This window comes from Myxine glutinosa, chromosome 5 (genome assembly GCF_964187855.1).
Source record: "Myxine glutinosa chromosome 5, kmMyxGlut1.1, whole genome shotgun sequence".
Taxonomy (NCBI): Eukaryota; Metazoa; Chordata; class Myxini; order Myxiniformes; family Myxinidae; genus Myxine; species Myxine glutinosa.
Window position 1 is genome coordinate 45,342,276 of NC_136265.1, and position 18,569 is coordinate 45,360,844.

The 18,569-nt window shown below is 41.4% G+C and overlaps 1 protein-coding gene across 3 annotated transcripts in view; it reads left to right on the top strand.

The window, feature by feature from the left end:
* LOC137427570 (CD9 antigen) overlaps positions 1–9,083 on the top strand; it is a 49,729-nt gene extending 40,646 nt beyond the window's left edge. For all 3 annotated transcript variants that reach the window (XM_068117163.2, XM_068117162.2, XM_068117164.2), the window contains 3 exons: positions 5,058–5,141; positions 5,440–5,524; positions 8,083–9,083. In XM_068117163.2, coding sequence (XP_067973264.2) covers positions 5,058–5,141; positions 5,440–5,524; positions 8,083–8,183 — 270 coding nt within the window. In that variant the 3' untranslated portion in view covers positions 8,184–9,083. The remainder of the gene's footprint in view (positions 1–5,057; positions 5,142–5,439; positions 5,525–8,082) is intronic.
* Positions 9,084–18,569: the final 9,486 nt, after the last annotated feature.

The following is an 18,569-nucleotide window of genomic DNA, read 5'->3' on the forward strand; positions in this document are numbered from 1 at the left end:
AACGTCAAATATAGAACTAGCTAAGTATTGTAAAACACTAAAAATTGATAATGTGGTTATTTGTATGAGAGATGAATTAATACATATAAATAAGAATACAAAGAATATTATTATGAATTTAGACACACAGAATGGTTCTCATTGGGTTTGTATTCATAATAGTCAGGATAAATATTATTTTGATAGTTATGGTATGCCACCACCTGTTGAAGTAATACAATTCTTACAGAATGGTGTTTATCAAACATTTCAAGTTCAAGAAATTAATTCTAAATGTTGTGGTCAATTATGTTTATATGTATTATTTCAACTCAACAATAATGAAAATTTTTATGATATCATTTTTAATCTAATATAAATGACATGTTGGAAAAGATGGTTCTATCTTTGGAGAATCCTCTCAGGATATTGATTTATCAAATTATTATACAAAGGCACAGGCTGAACGACAAAAATAGAGTATAAGTAAAAATATTAATATGAAGAATACTTATAAATTAATCAATTATCCAAACCCGACAGATGCGAATGACTTAATTAGATTCAGTGATTTATCACAATTTATATTTTTAAAGAAAACAGCACGTTTTGTTAAACAAGTAAAATTTACAACCACAACACCTGGTTATACTGACCATACACCTTTCCTCATTGAATTTAACTACCTGCTTACAATTGAATTTTATAAAGAAGGACATATAGTTAATATGCGAATTAATAAATTGGGGTATGATATGCCTGATTTAGGGTATAATTGGTATTTTTCAATAAACTTAGAAGACCTACATGATTTGAATCAGTCTCGTAAAGAAGAATATTATCCGCTTGGCGAGGATAAGGATTTATGTGGAAGTACAATTAGTAAACAACAAATACATGATTTTAAGAAAAGAAAAATATATGATAGTATAGCGATGGTTAGCATGACAAAGAAGGAAGGTAATGAGATAAGGATAGAAAGCCGAGGAATACAAACCGATTTGGTAGTGGGAAGATGGGGTGGTATTACCTGTCATAATATTAATCTCACATATATTTCTGATACATAAATGGCAGGAAGAAGACTACAAGAGAATTATAATTTTTGTATTCAAGGATACCTACAAGAAAAGGGTGCTCGGTATTACATACCTTATGATTTGGAGCATATACATGGGAATTTTGTCATAAAAAACTGGCCTTATACTGATATTGCTAAACCCACAAATAGAGACTTGTTTAAAATATTAAATAGAAATGAACTTCTCAAAGTTATGAAATATAAAACTCTTTTAGAAATCATCAACAAATCTTATTGGTATCCTATTATGAGCCTTTCCTCAATTGTCCCTTGGACTTACAATTGAGCGTCCCTTGGACTTACAAATTATATGATATGAACGGGGAAGAAATATTGGGTTCATTTTACTCACAAGAATTACAAAAAACACAAGTAAGCATATAATACCCTTCAAAAATAATAAATAAATAAATAAAATGTAATGGGGATACGTTCTTGAGATCTGTGAACCCCAAACACAGAATCCCTCAACTTTTCAGTTGGGGCTTAACTTTTGTGTGTGTGTACAATGGGGATACGTTCTTGAGATCTGTGAACCCCAAACACAGAATCCCTCAACTTTTCAGTTGGGGCTTAACTTTTGTGTGTACAATGGGGATACGTTCTTGAGATCTGTGAACCCCAAACACAGAATCCTTCAACTTTTCAGTTGGGGCTTAACTTTTGTGTGTGTGTATGTGTGAGTGAGTCATAATAATATACAAACCCAAACCAACCCCATCCCTAACCCAACCCCATCCCTAACCCAACCCCATCCCCATCCCTAACCCAACCCCATCCCTAACCCAACCCCATCCCTAACCCAACCCCATCCCTAACCCAACCCCATCCCTAACCCAACCCCATCCCCAACCCAACTCCAACCCTAGCCCAACCCCATCCCTAACCCAACCCCATCCCTAACCCAACCCCATCCCTAACCCAACCCCATCCCGAACCCAACCCCATCCCCAACCCAACCCCATCCCTAACCCAACCCCATCCCTAACCCAACCCCATCCCCAACCCAACCCCATCCCCAACCCAACCCTAACCCAACCCCAACCCCATCCCTAACCCAACCCCATCCCTAACCCAACCCCATCCCTAACCCAACCCCATCCCTAACCCAACCCCATCCCTAACCCAACCCCATCCCTAACCCTCACATTCAAAATCCCACCCTAACCCTAACATAATCTTTTTTTTCCTTCTTTTTTAAATACGTATTTTCATTTTTTTCCTCTTCTGCCAATTCTGTCTTTCAAGTTTGAAGAAGTAGAAATGGGAAGAAAGAATTTTCCAGCATTTTCTTCCTCGAACTTTCTTGATATTGCTTAAATCAAGCGTCATTAAACAAAGAACATTGTTCATTGCTTTAGAATTCAAAGAGTCTCCAAGATGGACCCCACAGGTAGAGTCTCCAAAATAAACCAACTTTCCAAGTTCCCAAGGTATAACCACATTCCTGTTGAGCCTCCAAGATAGGTATCACATTCCGAGTCATCAAAACAAAACCCCCATTCCGAGTCTCCAAAAATATAACCATCTTTCCAAGTCTCCAAGGTAGAACCACAATTTTCAGAAATATTGAGGCTTTCCGTGATAAGTCTCACATAGTATAACTGAGGACCATCAGGGAAAACCTCCCTTTCCCAATTTTTTAGGGTTTCTATGATGTGTCTCACATAGTATAACTGCGGACCATCAGGGAGAACTCTCCTTGCCCAATTTTTTAGGGTTTCTGTGATGTGTCTCACATAGTATAACTGTGGACCATCAGGGAGAATTCCCGTTTCACAATTTTTTAGGGTTTCTATGATGTGTCTCACATAGTATAACTGCGGACCATCAGGGAGAACTCCCCTTTCCCAATTTTCAGAAATTTGTGGGTCTCCAATGTATGACTTGTATTCTGGCTCATCAAGGTAGAACTTGTTCAGTGGGTTTTGTTTTGATAACTCACAACAAGTATCATCATGGTGAAACTCTTTTTCAGGATTTTGTGGATCTCCAAGGTATAACTCTTTGGCTGGGTCATCAAGGTAGAACTCGTTCTGGGGGTCTTGGTTGTTCAAAATGTCTTCAAACAAAAAAATAACTTCATCCCAAGTTGTGTTAAAAGCAGAATTTTCATTTCGTATCTCAGATACAATTTCCTGTGAAAGAAAATAACAATGTATTAATTTAATACAATATTTTTATTTGTATAAATCAAGCTCTATGAATATTAAAATAAACTTTGTTAACTCTTACACGAGTCTCATCTAAAAAAAAAAAAAAAATTAAAATAAATAATTAAATAAATAATTAATTAAATTAATAAATAAATAAATAAATAAACAAACAAACTTACCTCCATTGATAAGAGGTTCGAGTCCAGTTCATCAATCTGAAGGTTGAGTTCTACACAGGTAGTAGGACTCCAAGGAATAGCAAAGTTATCCCATTCCATTTCGGCATAGTAGTCCATTCTCAAGTGAAGCAGAAAGCGTGTTTGAAAAAGCCTGTGTGGTCGGTGCCTTTTATAAGAAGGGCTGGGTGTGTGTCATTTCCTGTGGAAATTCCCTGGGCAAACCTGGGAAATGATGTGATGGAAATTCCCTGAAAATGATGTAATGTCTTACCTGGAAATGATACAATGCTGAAGAGTTTATAAAGTGGGTGGGACTTAACAAAGTGGGTGGGGCTTAGCAAAAGTGGGCGTGGCTTAGTAAAAAGTGGGCGTGACTTAACAAAAAGTGGGCGGGTTTACCAAAAAGTGGACGGAGCTTAACAAAAAGTGGGCAGAGCCTACCAAAAAGTGTGTGGCACAGGAGGTGCTCAGACAAGGACATTGAGGGAGGTTTATCATTTTATTTTAGCTCAGTTAAAATATCTTGATAAAGAACCAAACTCAAACATATACTTTGTTAATATATTAGATGGTGAAGAGAGTTGTAGGAGAATTAAATTATTTCCTACGCATAAACAAATATTTGTAGGATCATTGTTTGAGTGGTCTACTAGATGATCTGCCAGATGATATGTATAAGGCTCAGTGTCAATAGTAGAAGAAGGATCATAGGTCCATAAGGTTAGAAGGATCATAGGTCCTCAAGGGGGGTGAGAGGGAGCAAATATTCATAGGATCATTGTTTGAGTGGTCTACTAAACAACAATGATCATTGATAGTAAGAGTAAAAGGCCCATAAGACCAAGGGGGGAAGGAATAGAGGTGTTAAGGGGAAATGAAGAAAAGTGATGGTGAGAGGAAAATTTACATGTAAGTGAATGGAGATTTGGGGCTGTCCCAGGAACAACATTTATCATCTACTAACCCCTCTTGCCCAACCCCGTATACCTCCTCAGACTCCGATTTTTCTAATTCCTTCAACAAACGTTGGTACATCACGGGTGATGAAGGTTGTGGTGAAGTTTCATCGAAATTGTGTGTGTAGTTTCTGAGAAAAAAGCAAATACCTATTTTTGGGGGGCAACACCCCGTAAACTCCCAAAGGGGCAGATTTTTTTTAATGCCGCGAACAAACTTTGGTACAGCACGGGTGGTGAAGGTTGTGTGTAGTTTCAGAGGAAAAAGTGTGTAGTTTCAGAGGAAAAAGTGTGTAGTTTCAGAGGAAAAAGTGTGTAGTTTCAAAGGAAAAAGTGTGTAGTTTCAGAGGAAAAAGCAAATTCCTATTTTGGGGGGTCAAACCTGGATCCACCTTGACCCTGGTAAACCCCCTTAGACCCCGATTTTTAAAAAAATGCTGTGAACAAACTTTAGTCACAACACAACAAATACCATTTGTGCCAAGTTTGGTCACAATCCCATCAGCGGTTTTGGAGAAGAAGTTTCAAGTGTTTATGGACGGATTGACAGACGGACGACGACCCATTGCATAAGCTCCCCTAAACTCGTTCCAGGTGAGCTCAAAAGCAGGGTTTAGCTTCTTGGGTGTTACTCAATGTATTAATGAGCTTGTCAATATTTCTTTTGGTAAAAAAACATTCGCTAACAAGATGCCTACCTTTTCAGGATTGTCACACCCGCATCGATCAGACGACCCCTACATTTATGTTGATTATGGCAGGTGTGGGTGTCGGGATTGGTGTCTTCCTGGTACGTTATGCATTTGCCATTCTAATTATTTTTGATTTCCACTTGTTCCATCGTATCCCACTGTTCCCCTTCCCCTTTATATTTTTTTGCAAGGTGCTGTGAGATTTTATTAATAATGAGGAGCGATATACAAAAATAAAAATGGATTCATTGGTTGAAATTAGTCATATCATGTAATCGGTTTATCCGGCTCCAAAGGGGGAAGTGGTCTTATCCATGTTCACACTTTGAAATCATATTACTTTAGTGTAATAATCTCCTTTGTAATTCACTCCTCTTTTCTGCCCCTCCCTTTCAGATTTTAGGAATGGTGTTGAGTTTGAGGCGCTGCTGTGCCATTCGAAAGAATCAACAGTTCGTGATCTACCAGCAATCGGTTGCAGGTGAGAAATGATTTGTTAGTGAACATTCTCCACACGGTGGAGCTCTTTACCTACAAATAGAGTCAAATTTAATATTTGGATCCCCTTTGGATTCTTAATTATAATCAATTGAAAATGGTGGTAAAACGTTAACCTGCTCGTGGTCGACTGTTCCTGTGTGATGTATGTTTATATTTCACAGAAGGTGGGCGCAGGTTATGTTTTTACCCCTGTCTGTCTGCTTGCTTGTCTGTCTGTGCGTATCTCAAAAAGGTTATGCACAGATTCGGCCGAAACTTGGTGGACCGGTTGGGTTTGTGACAACCACGAATTGACTCGATTTAGGTGAAGATCCGGATCCGAGATATATTTAATTACCTCCACCACTGAAGGTGGTATCCGGATCTCCGCCACTAAAGGTGGACGGATGTTATGTTTTCACCTCTGTCTCCACAGTCTCTTTCTTTGTCTGTATTGTATATGTCTGTCTGTAAGCAGGATATCTCAAAAGGTTGTGGACAGATTCGGACGAAATTTGGTGGACAGGTTGGATGTATGACTTCCATTGAATCAATTGATTCAATCAATTGAATCAATCAATCATTGAATCAAATGATTCGATTTACGTGAAGATCTGGATCCGGATACTAGAATTTTTTTCAGTGATGCTTCACCATTGAGAGAAATTGGGCCGAAAACGATATATAGCAGATCCACACTTCAATCCACTTTTTGAGGTGCCGACTTCTTTCCTGGAAGTCCTTGGTGTCCTTGCGTTTTATACCTATCCTGCCCCCCCCCCCCCCCAGGCCCTCTCGCCCCCCCACACATCTCCTGATGTCCCTGCTCTCAAATGTTGTGTTTGTGTGCTTCCTCCCCTTCTCTCCCCATCTTGTTGACTGCTCCCTTTTTTATATACTTTGTTTGCTTGTTTGTTTGATTTGTTTGTTTGATAAATGTTAGCTCTTTCACGAGCCTCGACTCTGTATACAAAAAAATTAATAAATCCAGAACCTTGATCTTTTCTACCCCCACTAATTCACCCCAGATCCACCTTGTTTGAAATTCCAACTTCTTTCCTGGAAGTCCCGGCAGTGTCCATATGTTTTATACCTCTCCCACCCCCCCTTACCATGCCTCCCCCCCCCCAAAGCCCTCTCCCTCCCACAGATCTCTCGATGTACCTGCTCTCAGATGTTGTGTTTGTGTTCCTCCTCCTCTCGCCCCATCTTGTCTACCGCTCCCCATGTTGTATGTTTTATGTGTCGGTTTGTCTTTCTGTGTGATTAATGTTAGCTCTTTCACGAGCCTCGATCTTGTATACAAAAAAAATAAAAAAAATAAAAATGACATGGATGAAATGATTCGATTTACGTGAAGATCTGGATCCGGATACTAGAATTTTTTTCAGTGATGCTTCACCATTGAGAGAGAGAGAGAGATTGGGCCGAAAACGATATATAGCAGAATATCTCAAACAGTTATGGACAGATTCGGACGAAACTTGGTGGATGAGTTGGTTAGGTGACAAAAACAAGCGAATTCGATTTTGGTTCAGGTCCAGATCCAGATCCGGCCTATCAGTGGATACAAAACGTAAACTGTTCATCCTGGCGGAGGTTTGTGCTCTAACGAGTGTCGTTCTCGTTCAATACTGTCATCCTCAGTTTTCTGATCCTCATACTCAGTCAGCTAATCTGGTGTAGCAAATACCCACTTGTCATTACAACTATCATAATATTGTGGTGAATGAGGTAAGTGTGCTCCCTTGGTGAATGAAACATTTTGGAAAAAAAGCATTTATTTCAATGCCCACCAGAGTGCGCTCGAACCATGAAGTGAACTTGATTTTGCGGTAGATCCATATCCGGGTCCCTGCTTGTCTGTTGCTGGGTATTTGTCATCGCTGGCGTTGTCTGCCTAAATGCTTTTCTGAAGCTCGTGTCTGTTGAGGAAGCTGCAGTAGAGAGCTATTCAGTTGGGGGAGGAAGGAGAAGGGTGGCAGAGAGGGATATGCACAAGGGAACGGATTAGGAAAGATTCCCTGTATGTAGAAGAGATCACGGATGTGCATGGGAGCACACGAGGTAGTGATGGTCACCACATAAGAAAGAGTGAAATGAGTTGGACAAGACAACGGAGAGAAAGACAATTCCACATTCGGGAGAATAAGGGGACACATTATTGCAGGAGGGTAAGCAGGTGAGGGTTTCCTGAGGAACGTGTGCTGTGGTTATCGGAGAGCAAAGGTAAGGAAGGTAGACCCAACAGAGTTGAGAGCTCTTCTTTTCTGAAAGCATGTCGAGTCAGTTTTTCTTGTCATGTAACATGAGCACTGATGATGTTCTCGTATTTCTCAAGAGTCCAATTTAGGAATAGTATCTTGGGCCGGTAGCTGTTCAATGGAATTTTCACAGCTTCGGAGAGTTTCAAATGTAGCTTTTCTTGTGGGATGTTTAAGCTCATTTCCTTTAAATATGTATTTGTACAATATATGTATTTGAACATGTGAATATAATATTTGAACGGACCTCACAATCAGGTTGTCTTGGTTTACTTTCCTCTCTAATTCTCTGCAGGTGGGTGTGGGAATCCTCCTTGGACGATGTACAGCGGAAGTTCATCCCATGTTCAAGAATCGTTACCCCTCAACCCTTTAGTTCCTTCGGAGTTAAAATAGCACTTTTTGTGGTACTACAGTTCTGCTATATATATATTTATTTTTTTTGTCTTGAGAAGATTACCAGAATGTTCTGACTCGAAATTAATGTTAATGTTGGTTGGTTCCAGGATGCTTCTGGTCTCCATAGCAAAATAGTTTAGTCACTTAAATCTGTGAGGTTTGAACAGAGAACTGACAAAATTATTTGAAAACAGGATTTGAATATCTACAATTTTGGTGAAATGATGCTGTTGCTAACTTTTGAGGGAAGAGTTCTGATTTGAAGATGTATGTTTGAGATGTGGACCACGACAGGTAAATTTTCATATTTTCTTATCGCTGAACCGTTTGCTGACTGATTTTACTATAATTCACCAAATGTCCATCTATCCGTTCGAATGTACCGCAAAAACAGCTGAACCAATTGCAACGATATTTTGGGTGGATAATCCTAGAACCCCCTGGAGTAAAATAGGCTATATTGTTTTTCCAATTTTTCCAAGTTTTCCAATTTCCAATTTTTCCAATTTTACAGTTTTTCCAAACACGATGGAATAATATTTGCCGATATGAACAGTGATGTGGCTTTTGTTTTGATTCTACGTACCAGGAGAGAGTAGATCGACTCCTGACGAACTCTTCCTATATAAACGTGCGGCTCCGAAGTAACACGGCAGCGTGTGCAAAGCGACTGAGAAACAGGTGTAGCGGCCGCTTCCGTGTTGGATTCGGCACCCACTCTTCACACACAAACGCGCGACTGAGAAAGACGTGTAGCGGCCGCTTCCGTTTTGCAGAATTCAATCTTTTTTCAAAATGGGCACCATGTACTGTTTAGATTTTGATGATTTGCTTGTGATATGATTCAACGGATGTTTATATGAATCGTTTAAAATAAAAAGAGCCTTCAATTTCTGATATTTTTCCTTTTCATTTGGGCTTCCCAATTGAAGCCCCGCACCTTGGGCAGGTACCGTTGCTAGTAACTTTCAATATAGTTGTTGGTGCTTTGCTGCTTGATTTATGAAGACTTCTGTTTACTATTTAGTTTGTGTATTTTACACAAAAGTGACCGATGTTTTTGTGTTTGTTTAAACATTCCAAAGTAGACTGTATGTCGATTTGTTTTCTGAATTGTATTTAACAATAAAATGTTTAATCACATTTGTTCAGAGGAAAATGTGGCAAACTATGTCTTTTTTCTACTACGGCTGCGACGATTAATCGTCCATTTGTCATTAAATGTTTCACAAATTGATGTTTCACAAAAGGTCCTTATCCTACATACATGTGTGAGTTCCAAGCTCCGTGAGCATGCTTGCTTTTATCCCCCCCAAAGTTAGCGGAAGAATCATATCTTAGGTGGCGTGAACAGGGCGAAACTCAAATTGGTGATCTGTATGAAATAGTCGAAGAAGAGGTAGGCCTTGAGGTGTGGTGAAATGATTGATTCCATAGTGTAAACTCCTAAACTGTCCAACTCTAAATCTGTACCCTGCATGATATGCTTTGTCATTGGCCTGCATATAATATTGCTGTGGAAATTCCTTCTCGGGGGTAGTTTTGCATAGTATAGAGATAGTCATTTCCCTAAGTGCGTGAAGTAGAATAAGTGTGAGGTAATGAAATTGTGATTATGGGGTTATGCATCGTTATTTGTCTAGCAAGCTGCTGTCTTCCTGCTTGGTGTGTGTGTGTGTGTGTGTGTGTGTGTGTGTGTGTGTGTGTGTGTGTGTGTGTGTGTGTGTGTGTGTGTGTGTGTGTGTGTGTGTCTAAAACTGCTTTCCCTTGACATATTTTTCACGTTTTTATCCCATCCTGTCTTGTATGTTCTTTTAAATGATCAGACAGGACATCGGCACAAGTTCAGGCAGGACAAGTCACCATCACGATAAAAACCGCGACACCGATCTAGGTGAGATTTCATAGCGACATGATGCCTGGCCCATAGACTGGGCCCCTGACCAATAACAGTCTAGCAGAGTGGGGCCAGTGACGTCATGGAGTAAGGTGGGGGCTAAGACAATGAAGGAGGCCGCAAACCTCGGGGGCAGAGAGGTGCTCCGGGACCCGACAGCAAGAGCTACGTACGAGCTTTGGTGTTCCCCTTCGGCACAATATGCCCCCTACTTACAGAACACGCTCCCTCCACCAAATAGTCCACCACAAGCTGTGCCTGGACCCTTCTCCCTGTCCTGCTGGGTCATGTTTGCAGCACAATCTGTTCCCGCCAGGCCAAATACTTCCACTTGGGTCTCGCTGTGTCCTGCCAGACGCAGCAGCTGTTTCCATCGTGTTACCTCTTTTGGTCTTTCTTCTGAGGAATGTCTGAGGCCTTTATTAAGGGCATACATAATGAAAAAGCTACCACTCATCCGATGCTCAGGGGCACACACAGGGTTTTGTTATAAAGAATAATTGTATTGCTTCCTGTATTCCCACCCTTTGCCTGTTTAATACACCATTATAAATACACGGTCTGGTCCCCGAATGATTCAAGTTTTCCGATCACAAGCAGCTTTGGATATTACCATTCGTTAAAGGACTGATTGAGTTTGGCATGACTAATGCCCAGTATGAAACGTACCTGCGTCCGATCGGCCGCCGCTTGGGTCGCTAATTTGGATGATCGGGTGCATGGTACTTGTCAGTGCATCACCTGACTGGCTCAGCCGTTCCACTTGAGCACGATAATGCGGCAAACAGGCCCGAGACCCTGCTTGGAGCAACATAATCACTTGGCTGGCATGGTTCGTCGGATTTGGATCTTTCTATATACACTTCATATTCAACACAAAGGGTAGTACAGACTCTTGGAGGTACTGTATGAGGTACGACAGGGTGTGTTTAGTAAAAGTGGCCAGAAAATTATAAAATCTGTGCATTGAATTAAAATAAGTACTTCACTGGTTGCTTCGAAGATTATCATTATTACCCCTGTCTGTCTGTTTGTGAGCATGATATCTCAAAAAGTTGTGGATGGATTTGGACGAAATTTGGTGGACAAGTTGGATGTGTGGCAAGGTCTAATGGATTTGATATTGGTCAAGATCCAGATACTATTCCGAAAGTGATTCTTAACCATTGAGAGATAGGGCCAAAACAATATATGGCACAATATCTCAGAGTTGTAGACAAATTCGGACGAAACTTTGACTTGTGTGTGACAAGGATGTATTGGTTAGATCTTTGTGAAGATCTGGATTCTGATAATTCTTTAAAGTCATTCTTCACAATTGACAGATCGTGCCAAAAGCGATATATGTATCGCACAATATTTCAATTTGTCGTGGACGGGTTATGACCAAGCTTGGTGGACGAGTTGGTTAGGTGGCAAGAACAAGCCGATAAGAATTTGGTTCAGGTCCAGATGCAGATCCGGTGGATACAAAATGTAAACTGTTCAGCTTGGCGGAGGTATGCGCTCTACCGAGTGCTGTTCTAGTTCTTCATATTTTTTTCTTGAAATCATTGATCCTCGCATCTTTTATATATGTCATGAAAATCCCAGCTTTTGTTACCAAATGTCCTCTTGTGATGCCATATACAACCAAATTCCATCAAATCCTTTTCCGCATATTGAACAAGGCCATTGTCCGCTTTCTTTCCTTTCTCCTTCTTCGCCACTCACCATAACCTTCATTATATATTAATGTTGACACATAAAACATTCTTTATTGTACTTCTTCATTTAAAAAAAAAACATTTATTTTGGTTCTTTTTCACTTTAAACATTCAATATGAAGTCATCAGCATCCAATAACTCACATGGGATGCACAACCTTTCATTATTCGTCAATTCTTCCTTCACTATTACAAACAGCAGAGGACTTCAAACTGATCCCTGATGTAACTCTACTTTCACTTGAAACATTTCAGTGCATCCCAGGTTGGTCATTACCGTAGTTCTTGATTTTTCACCAAAGGATGAGCTGCCTTTGGAGAGCCCGTTCAACAACAGCTCCTGGCACTCGGTAATAGGCTTTCTCCATATCAACGAAAACATCATCAATGCAGTTTCCTTTTATTTGCGGAATACTTCTTTGGGCATTGCCTCAAAATAAAAATCGCTTCTGTTGTTGATCTTCCCTCCATCAAACCAAATTGGTTGATGTCTATGTTTGCGACCTTTCATAGTCTTCTTTCAACCACTTTTTCAAAAAATTTCAATGCCTGCTCAATTATTTCAACTCCTCCGTAAGATGAACATAATAAAGAGTCTTCACCTTGAACAATGGCAGAACAATGCTGTTTGTCCAATCTTCAGGGATTGACTCCTTCCCAGACTCTTCACACATTTCTTCTAGAACTCCATCTTCATTACATTCCAGCTCATTCTCCAGTTCGTTTTCTTCATTCAAGAGATTCTCAAATTAAGTTTTTCGTTCCTTATCATTGTCATCTTCTTTGACGATGCCTGTCTAGATGTTCCGTTTTGTTTTTCAAACAATTAACTTCCAGCACATCTTCTATCCTTTACCACCTGATTGGCGATTATATGAAAAATAAATATTTTATCTTATACGCTGATTTTATTTTCTAAAAAAATGTTAAAAAATTTTTTATAAAAGATTTTCTTATACTTTATCTTTTTTTAAATTTTATTTTATTTTATTAATACGCTGAAGATTTTTCTCCATTCTTGATACTTTGTTCTTTCTATCACTATTTCCTTTTTGTACACCGCTCCTTTCCTATTCCATCTCCAGGCGCTGCATGACGTCATTGCCGGGCGTCATCTCCGCCACTAAAGGTGGACGGAAGTTATGTTTTCACCTCTGTCTCCACAGTCTCTTTCTTTGTCTGTATTGTATATGTTTGTCTGTAAGCAGGATATCTCAAAGGATTGTGGATGGATTCGGACGAAATTTGGTGGACAAGTTGGATGTATGACATGGATGAAATGATTCGATTTACGTGAAGATCTGGATCCGGATACTAGAATTTTTTTCAGTGATGCTTCACCATTGAGAGAGATTGGGCCGAAAACGATATATAGCAGAATATCTCAAACAGTTATGGACAGATTCGGACGAAACTTGGTGGATGAGTTGGTTAGGTGACAAAAACAAGCGAATTAGATTTTGGTTCAGGTCCGAATCCAGATCCGGTCTATCGGTGGATACAAAACGTAAACTGTTCATCCTGGCGGAGGTTTGTGCTCTAACGAGTGTCGTTCTCGTTCAATATTGTCATCCTCAGTTTTCTGATCCTCATACTCAGTCAGCTAATCTGGTGTAGCAAATACCCACTTGTCATTACAACTATCATAATATTGTGGTGAAAGAGGGCCCGGCGATGACGCGTGCTGAAAGGGAGTTCTCAGTTTTCACTCCGGTTTCTTGTTTGTTTGTCCGGGCGATATCTCAGCCATCCTTTAAGCTAGGAAGCTGAAATTTCAGCACAATAGTGAGCAAGTCCTTTGGCAAAAACGTTGTTTTTTGTTTTTTGATTAATAAATTAATTGATTAATTACTTAATTATTAGCGATTAATTAAGTACATATTTATTTCCTTTCTCTTCTGGGCATTATCTCTTTTTTATATTTTGGGCTTTTTCATGTGCAGCTCAATGGAATACTGCTCTCTCCTCTGGGCTGGTGCTCCTGCCTCACACCTAGCTCGGCTTCACACTGTTGAAACCAAAGCTTTCAGAATCATTGGAATCTCCCGCGATGAAGCTGATTCCGAGGGCCTTTCACTCACTCACCGCAGGCAGGTTGGTGGTCTTTCTTGCTCCCCCAGCTCTCTCTGGGCTCTGTCCCACAAATATTCCTGCAGGTCGCACAAGATCTGCCTGCAACCCTCTTATGGTTAAACTGCCAAAATCAAGGACTCTCTGCTCACCTTCACTCCTTCATTCCTCTTTTCTCCCGCCTCTGGAACAAACTCCCTCACTCTCTTCAATCCCACTCCTCCCTCCAGGTCTTTAAAACAGCTGTTCACCACCATCTCTTATCTTCCCCCATCCAAAACCTTGATCTTTTTTACCCCCGTTAATTCACCCCAGATCCACTTTTTTGAAATACCGTCTTCTTTCCTAGAAGTCCTAGCAGTGTCCATGTGTTTTATACCTCTCCCACCCCCCCGCCCCCCTTCCCATGCCCCCTCCCCCCAAGCCCTCTCCCTCCCACAGATCTCCCGATGTCCCTGTTCTCTACTGTTGTACTCGTGTGCTTCCCTCTCTCTCCCCATCTTGTCTCCCGCTCCCTTTATTGTATGTTTTATGTGTCCGTTTGTCTTTTTGTCATTAATGTGAGCTCTTACATGAGCCTCGATCATGTATACAAAAAAAAAAAAAAAACCGACAGGCAAACAGACAGGGGTGAAAACATAACCTCCATCCACCTTTGGTGGCGGAGGTAAAAACACCTCACGAAACTTTCTAAGAATCATGCTGGTAGTTTGGCCTGAGTTTGCCTGCATCATCGGCACACAATGGCCTACTCTTTGGGAAAGATCATGGAGATTCTATCACGTCGAACGAAATCTTTCACGAAAGCATGAAAAGTTAAACTTTACTCCACAATACCTCAGTGGCAAACAAATAGCCGCATACGATAAGGACTCCTTAATGTTTCATTTATGCAAAAGTTCGAAACAAATGAAATCTTCAATCTTTGTTTCACTCTTTTTTTTATCTAAAGCTTCGACGTGGGCTGGTTCAATGAATGCTATCCACGTCTCACAGTCTCCACAACAGCTGGGGGCTAGCAGCACCAAAGAAAATCGAATACGTTAAATAGTAAATATGATTTGCATTTAATCTAATCATAAACTCTCATATGAGCTTAGCTGCCGCATACGAGCCGAGACTAAGTATACAAAATAAATAAATGCCGATTTTGGAAGGAAAAAAATTTGTTTTAAATAAATTTTTCCCGAAAAGGAAAAGGAATGATATGGAAATTCTCTCATTCCTCAACAAGAAATGAAACCGTTAAAAATGTCTTCCAAAGGTGAACTAGAACGGCGCTCAGTAGAAAGCATACCTCCGCCTGGTTGGCCATGTCTCAATGGTGAAGAATCGCTTAAAACATTATACTAGCCGGATCCGGATCCGAATCTGCACCAAAATGGATTGGATTCTTCCTTGTCACACAAACACACAACCTGTCCAAAAAGTTTCGTCCCAATCCGTCCATAACCTTTTGACATATCTTGCTATGTATCATTTTTGGCCCCGTCTCCCGGTGGTGAAGAATCACTTAAAAAATTAAATAATTCTCATATCCGATTCCATATTCAGATCTTCACCAAAATCGAATCGATTCTTCCTTGTAACACACAACCTCTCCAAGTTTCGTCCAAATCCATCCATAACTTTTTGAGATATCCCACAATGTATAGTTTTTGGCCCCATCTCCCAATGGTGAAGAATCACTTAAGAAATTAAATAATTCTCATATCCGATTCCATATTCAGATCTTCACCAAATCGAATCGATTCTTCCTTGTAACACACAACCTCTCCAAGTTTCGTCCAAATCCATCCATAACTTTTTGAGATATCCCACAATGTATAGTTTTTGGCCCCATCTCCCAATGGTGAAGAATCACTTAAGAAATTAAATAATTCTCATATCCGATTCCATATTCAGATCTTCACCAAATCGAATCGATTCTTCCTTGTAACACACAACCTCTCCAAGTTTCGTCCAAATCCATCCATAACTTTTTGAGATATCCCGCAATGTATAGTTTTTGGCCCCATCTCCCAATGGTGAAGAATCACTTAAGAAATTAAATAATTCTCATATCCGAATCCATATTCAGATCTTCACCAAAATCGAATCGATTCTTCCTTGTCACACACGCATCCTGTCCACAAATTTCCGTCCAAATGAGCCATTCGGAGGATGGTGCGGGAGGCAGCGCACTTGCTTCAGAGCTGTACAGTCTGGATTTGACTCCTGATCTCAACTAAACTGTCGGATTGGCCTTCCGGAGGGCCTCTCCCCTTGGATGGGGCATTAAGCCGGGGGTCCCGTCTGCTGGCATTAGTTGGTGGAACGTTAAATATTCCGTGCTGTCTTTCTTGAAGTGTAGACCAGTTACCACCAACACCCGAAACAAATGAAAAATTGTGCCAGTAAATCGGCTCCGGTCTAATATCTGGCCTGGCCAGCTGGTTTGTGAAAGATGTGGCCAAAATGTTCCTTGGTGGAACCCAGGGTGGGAATAATTGAGGATGTTAAATAAATAGTTATGTAGCAGTGGTCGTACTCGTAATTTTCCATGAATGTAAACCATTATTTCCTTGCGGCACCTCCTTTAACCCCCCTTAATGTTGTTGCCCACTGGATATTTTTTTTGGAAAAACACCCATGCACTCATGGGTCTGATAATATGGAAGAAGAGGAAGAATCAGATCTTGCATGTGCTGGATTGATGGGGTAAAGACTGCAATCTGTGTCTGCCAGAGCTTCAGAAATCAGTGCAGGTTAGGGATGTTTGGAGAAATCGGAATCTGGAGAAATTAGGAACATCAGCAGGGGTCGGCAATGACTTGACTGAACTGGACAACTGGATAGCTTTTCAACTTTTTGTCCCCCGTCGCACCGCGGAGCGAAAGGGGGACTATGGTTTTCCCGTGCGTGTGTGTGTGCGTCCGTGCGTGTGGACGTGTGGACTGTGGACGTGCGTGCGTAAGCGAAGGGCCGAATTGTAATTTGGTGTGTGGGTGCAACTCGGCATATGGAAGAACTCTATTGAAAATTAGGTCGCCACGTCAAAATCCAAGATGGCCGCCGCCATGTATGTCTGACGCCATGTATGTCTTTTTTTTTTCTTTTTTCTTCTTTTTTTGTATACTGAATCGAGGCTCGTGAAAGAGCTAACATTTATTTCACAAACAAATCAACCAGACAAACAAAATATACAAAAAGAGGGAGCGGAAGACAAGATGGGGAGAGAAGGGGAAGCACACAACCACAACATTTGAGAGCAGGGAGAAGTGTGGGAGGGAGAGGGCTTGGGGGCAGGAGGCGTGGGAAGGGGAGGGGGGGGGGGGGGAGAGGTATAAAACACAAGGGGACCGAAATTAGCGGGGGTAGAAAAGATCAAGGTTTTGGATGGGGGAGGATAAGAGATGGTGGTGAACAGCTGTTTTAAAGACCTGGAGGGTGGAATGGGATTGAAGAGAGTGAGGGAGTTTGTTCCAGAGGTGGGAGAAAAGAGGAATGAAGGAGTGAAGGTGAGCAGAAAGTCTTGATTTTGGCAGTTTAACCATAAGAGGGTTGCAGGCAGATCTTGTGCGACCTGTAGGAATATTTGGGGGACAGAGCCCAGAGAGGGCTGGGGGGGCAAGGCCAGAGAGGAGTCGGTAGAAGACGGAAAGACCACCAACCTGCCTGCGGTGAGTGAGTGAAAGGCCCTTGGAGTTAGCTTGATCGCGGGAGATTCCAATGATTCTGAACGCTTTGGTTTCAACAGCGTGAAGACGGGCTAGGTGTGAGGCAGGAGCACCAGACCAGAGGGGAGAGCAGTATTCCATAGAGCTGCGGATGAAAGCCTTGTATGTGGTGAGGAGCTCAGGTGTGCCAAGGAAGGACTTCGCACGACGGAGGATGCCCAGTCGGCGACTGGCTTTGGAGGCCAGATTTGAAATGTGGTTTTCCCAGGAAAGATCATGGCAAATAGTGAGACCCAAAAGCTTGAGTGACAGAACTTCTTGGAGAGGATTATTCAGAAAGTGGTTGGGAGGGTTTTCCAGTCGGTCTTTTCGGAGAGACATCGTAAGAGTGTGAGATTTATCAGGATTGAAAGACATGTTCCATTTGTTTGCCCAGTCTGTGATTTTGTCCAGGTCTGCAGAGAGTGAGGAGGCTGCAGACTGCCGATCTGAGGGATGAGGAATGGAGCGACAGAGAGTAGAGTCGTCAGCAAAGAGATAGAGAGGATTTTCAAGAGAGTCAGAGAGATCATTGATGAAGACCAGAAAAAGCACAGGGCCCAGAACACTACCTTGGGGAACTACAGCCTGAACAGGAAGAGGAGATGAGAGAAACCCATTCAGGGCCACACGTTGACTACGACCAGAGAGGAAGTCCGCCAGCCATGCGTGGAGATTTCCATGGATACCAAAGGAGGAGAGTTTGGTGAGCAGAGCAGGGTGCCAGACCGTATCGAAGGCACGTGAAATGTCAAGGGAGACAGCTCTAATTTCCTGTTTGGTGTTGAGGACCTCCATCCATTGTTGAGAAAGCAGAAGCAGCATGTCCAGAGTAGAGTGACCAGGTCTGAAACCAAATTGATGATCAGAGATCAAGCCATTGGAGAAGAGGAAAGATTTCATATCTGAAGCAATGATGGATTCCATGACTTTGCTGATAATTGGGAGAAGGCTGATTGGTCTGTAGTTGCTGGGATCTGTTTTTGCACCCTTTTTTGTGCAAAGCGGTGAT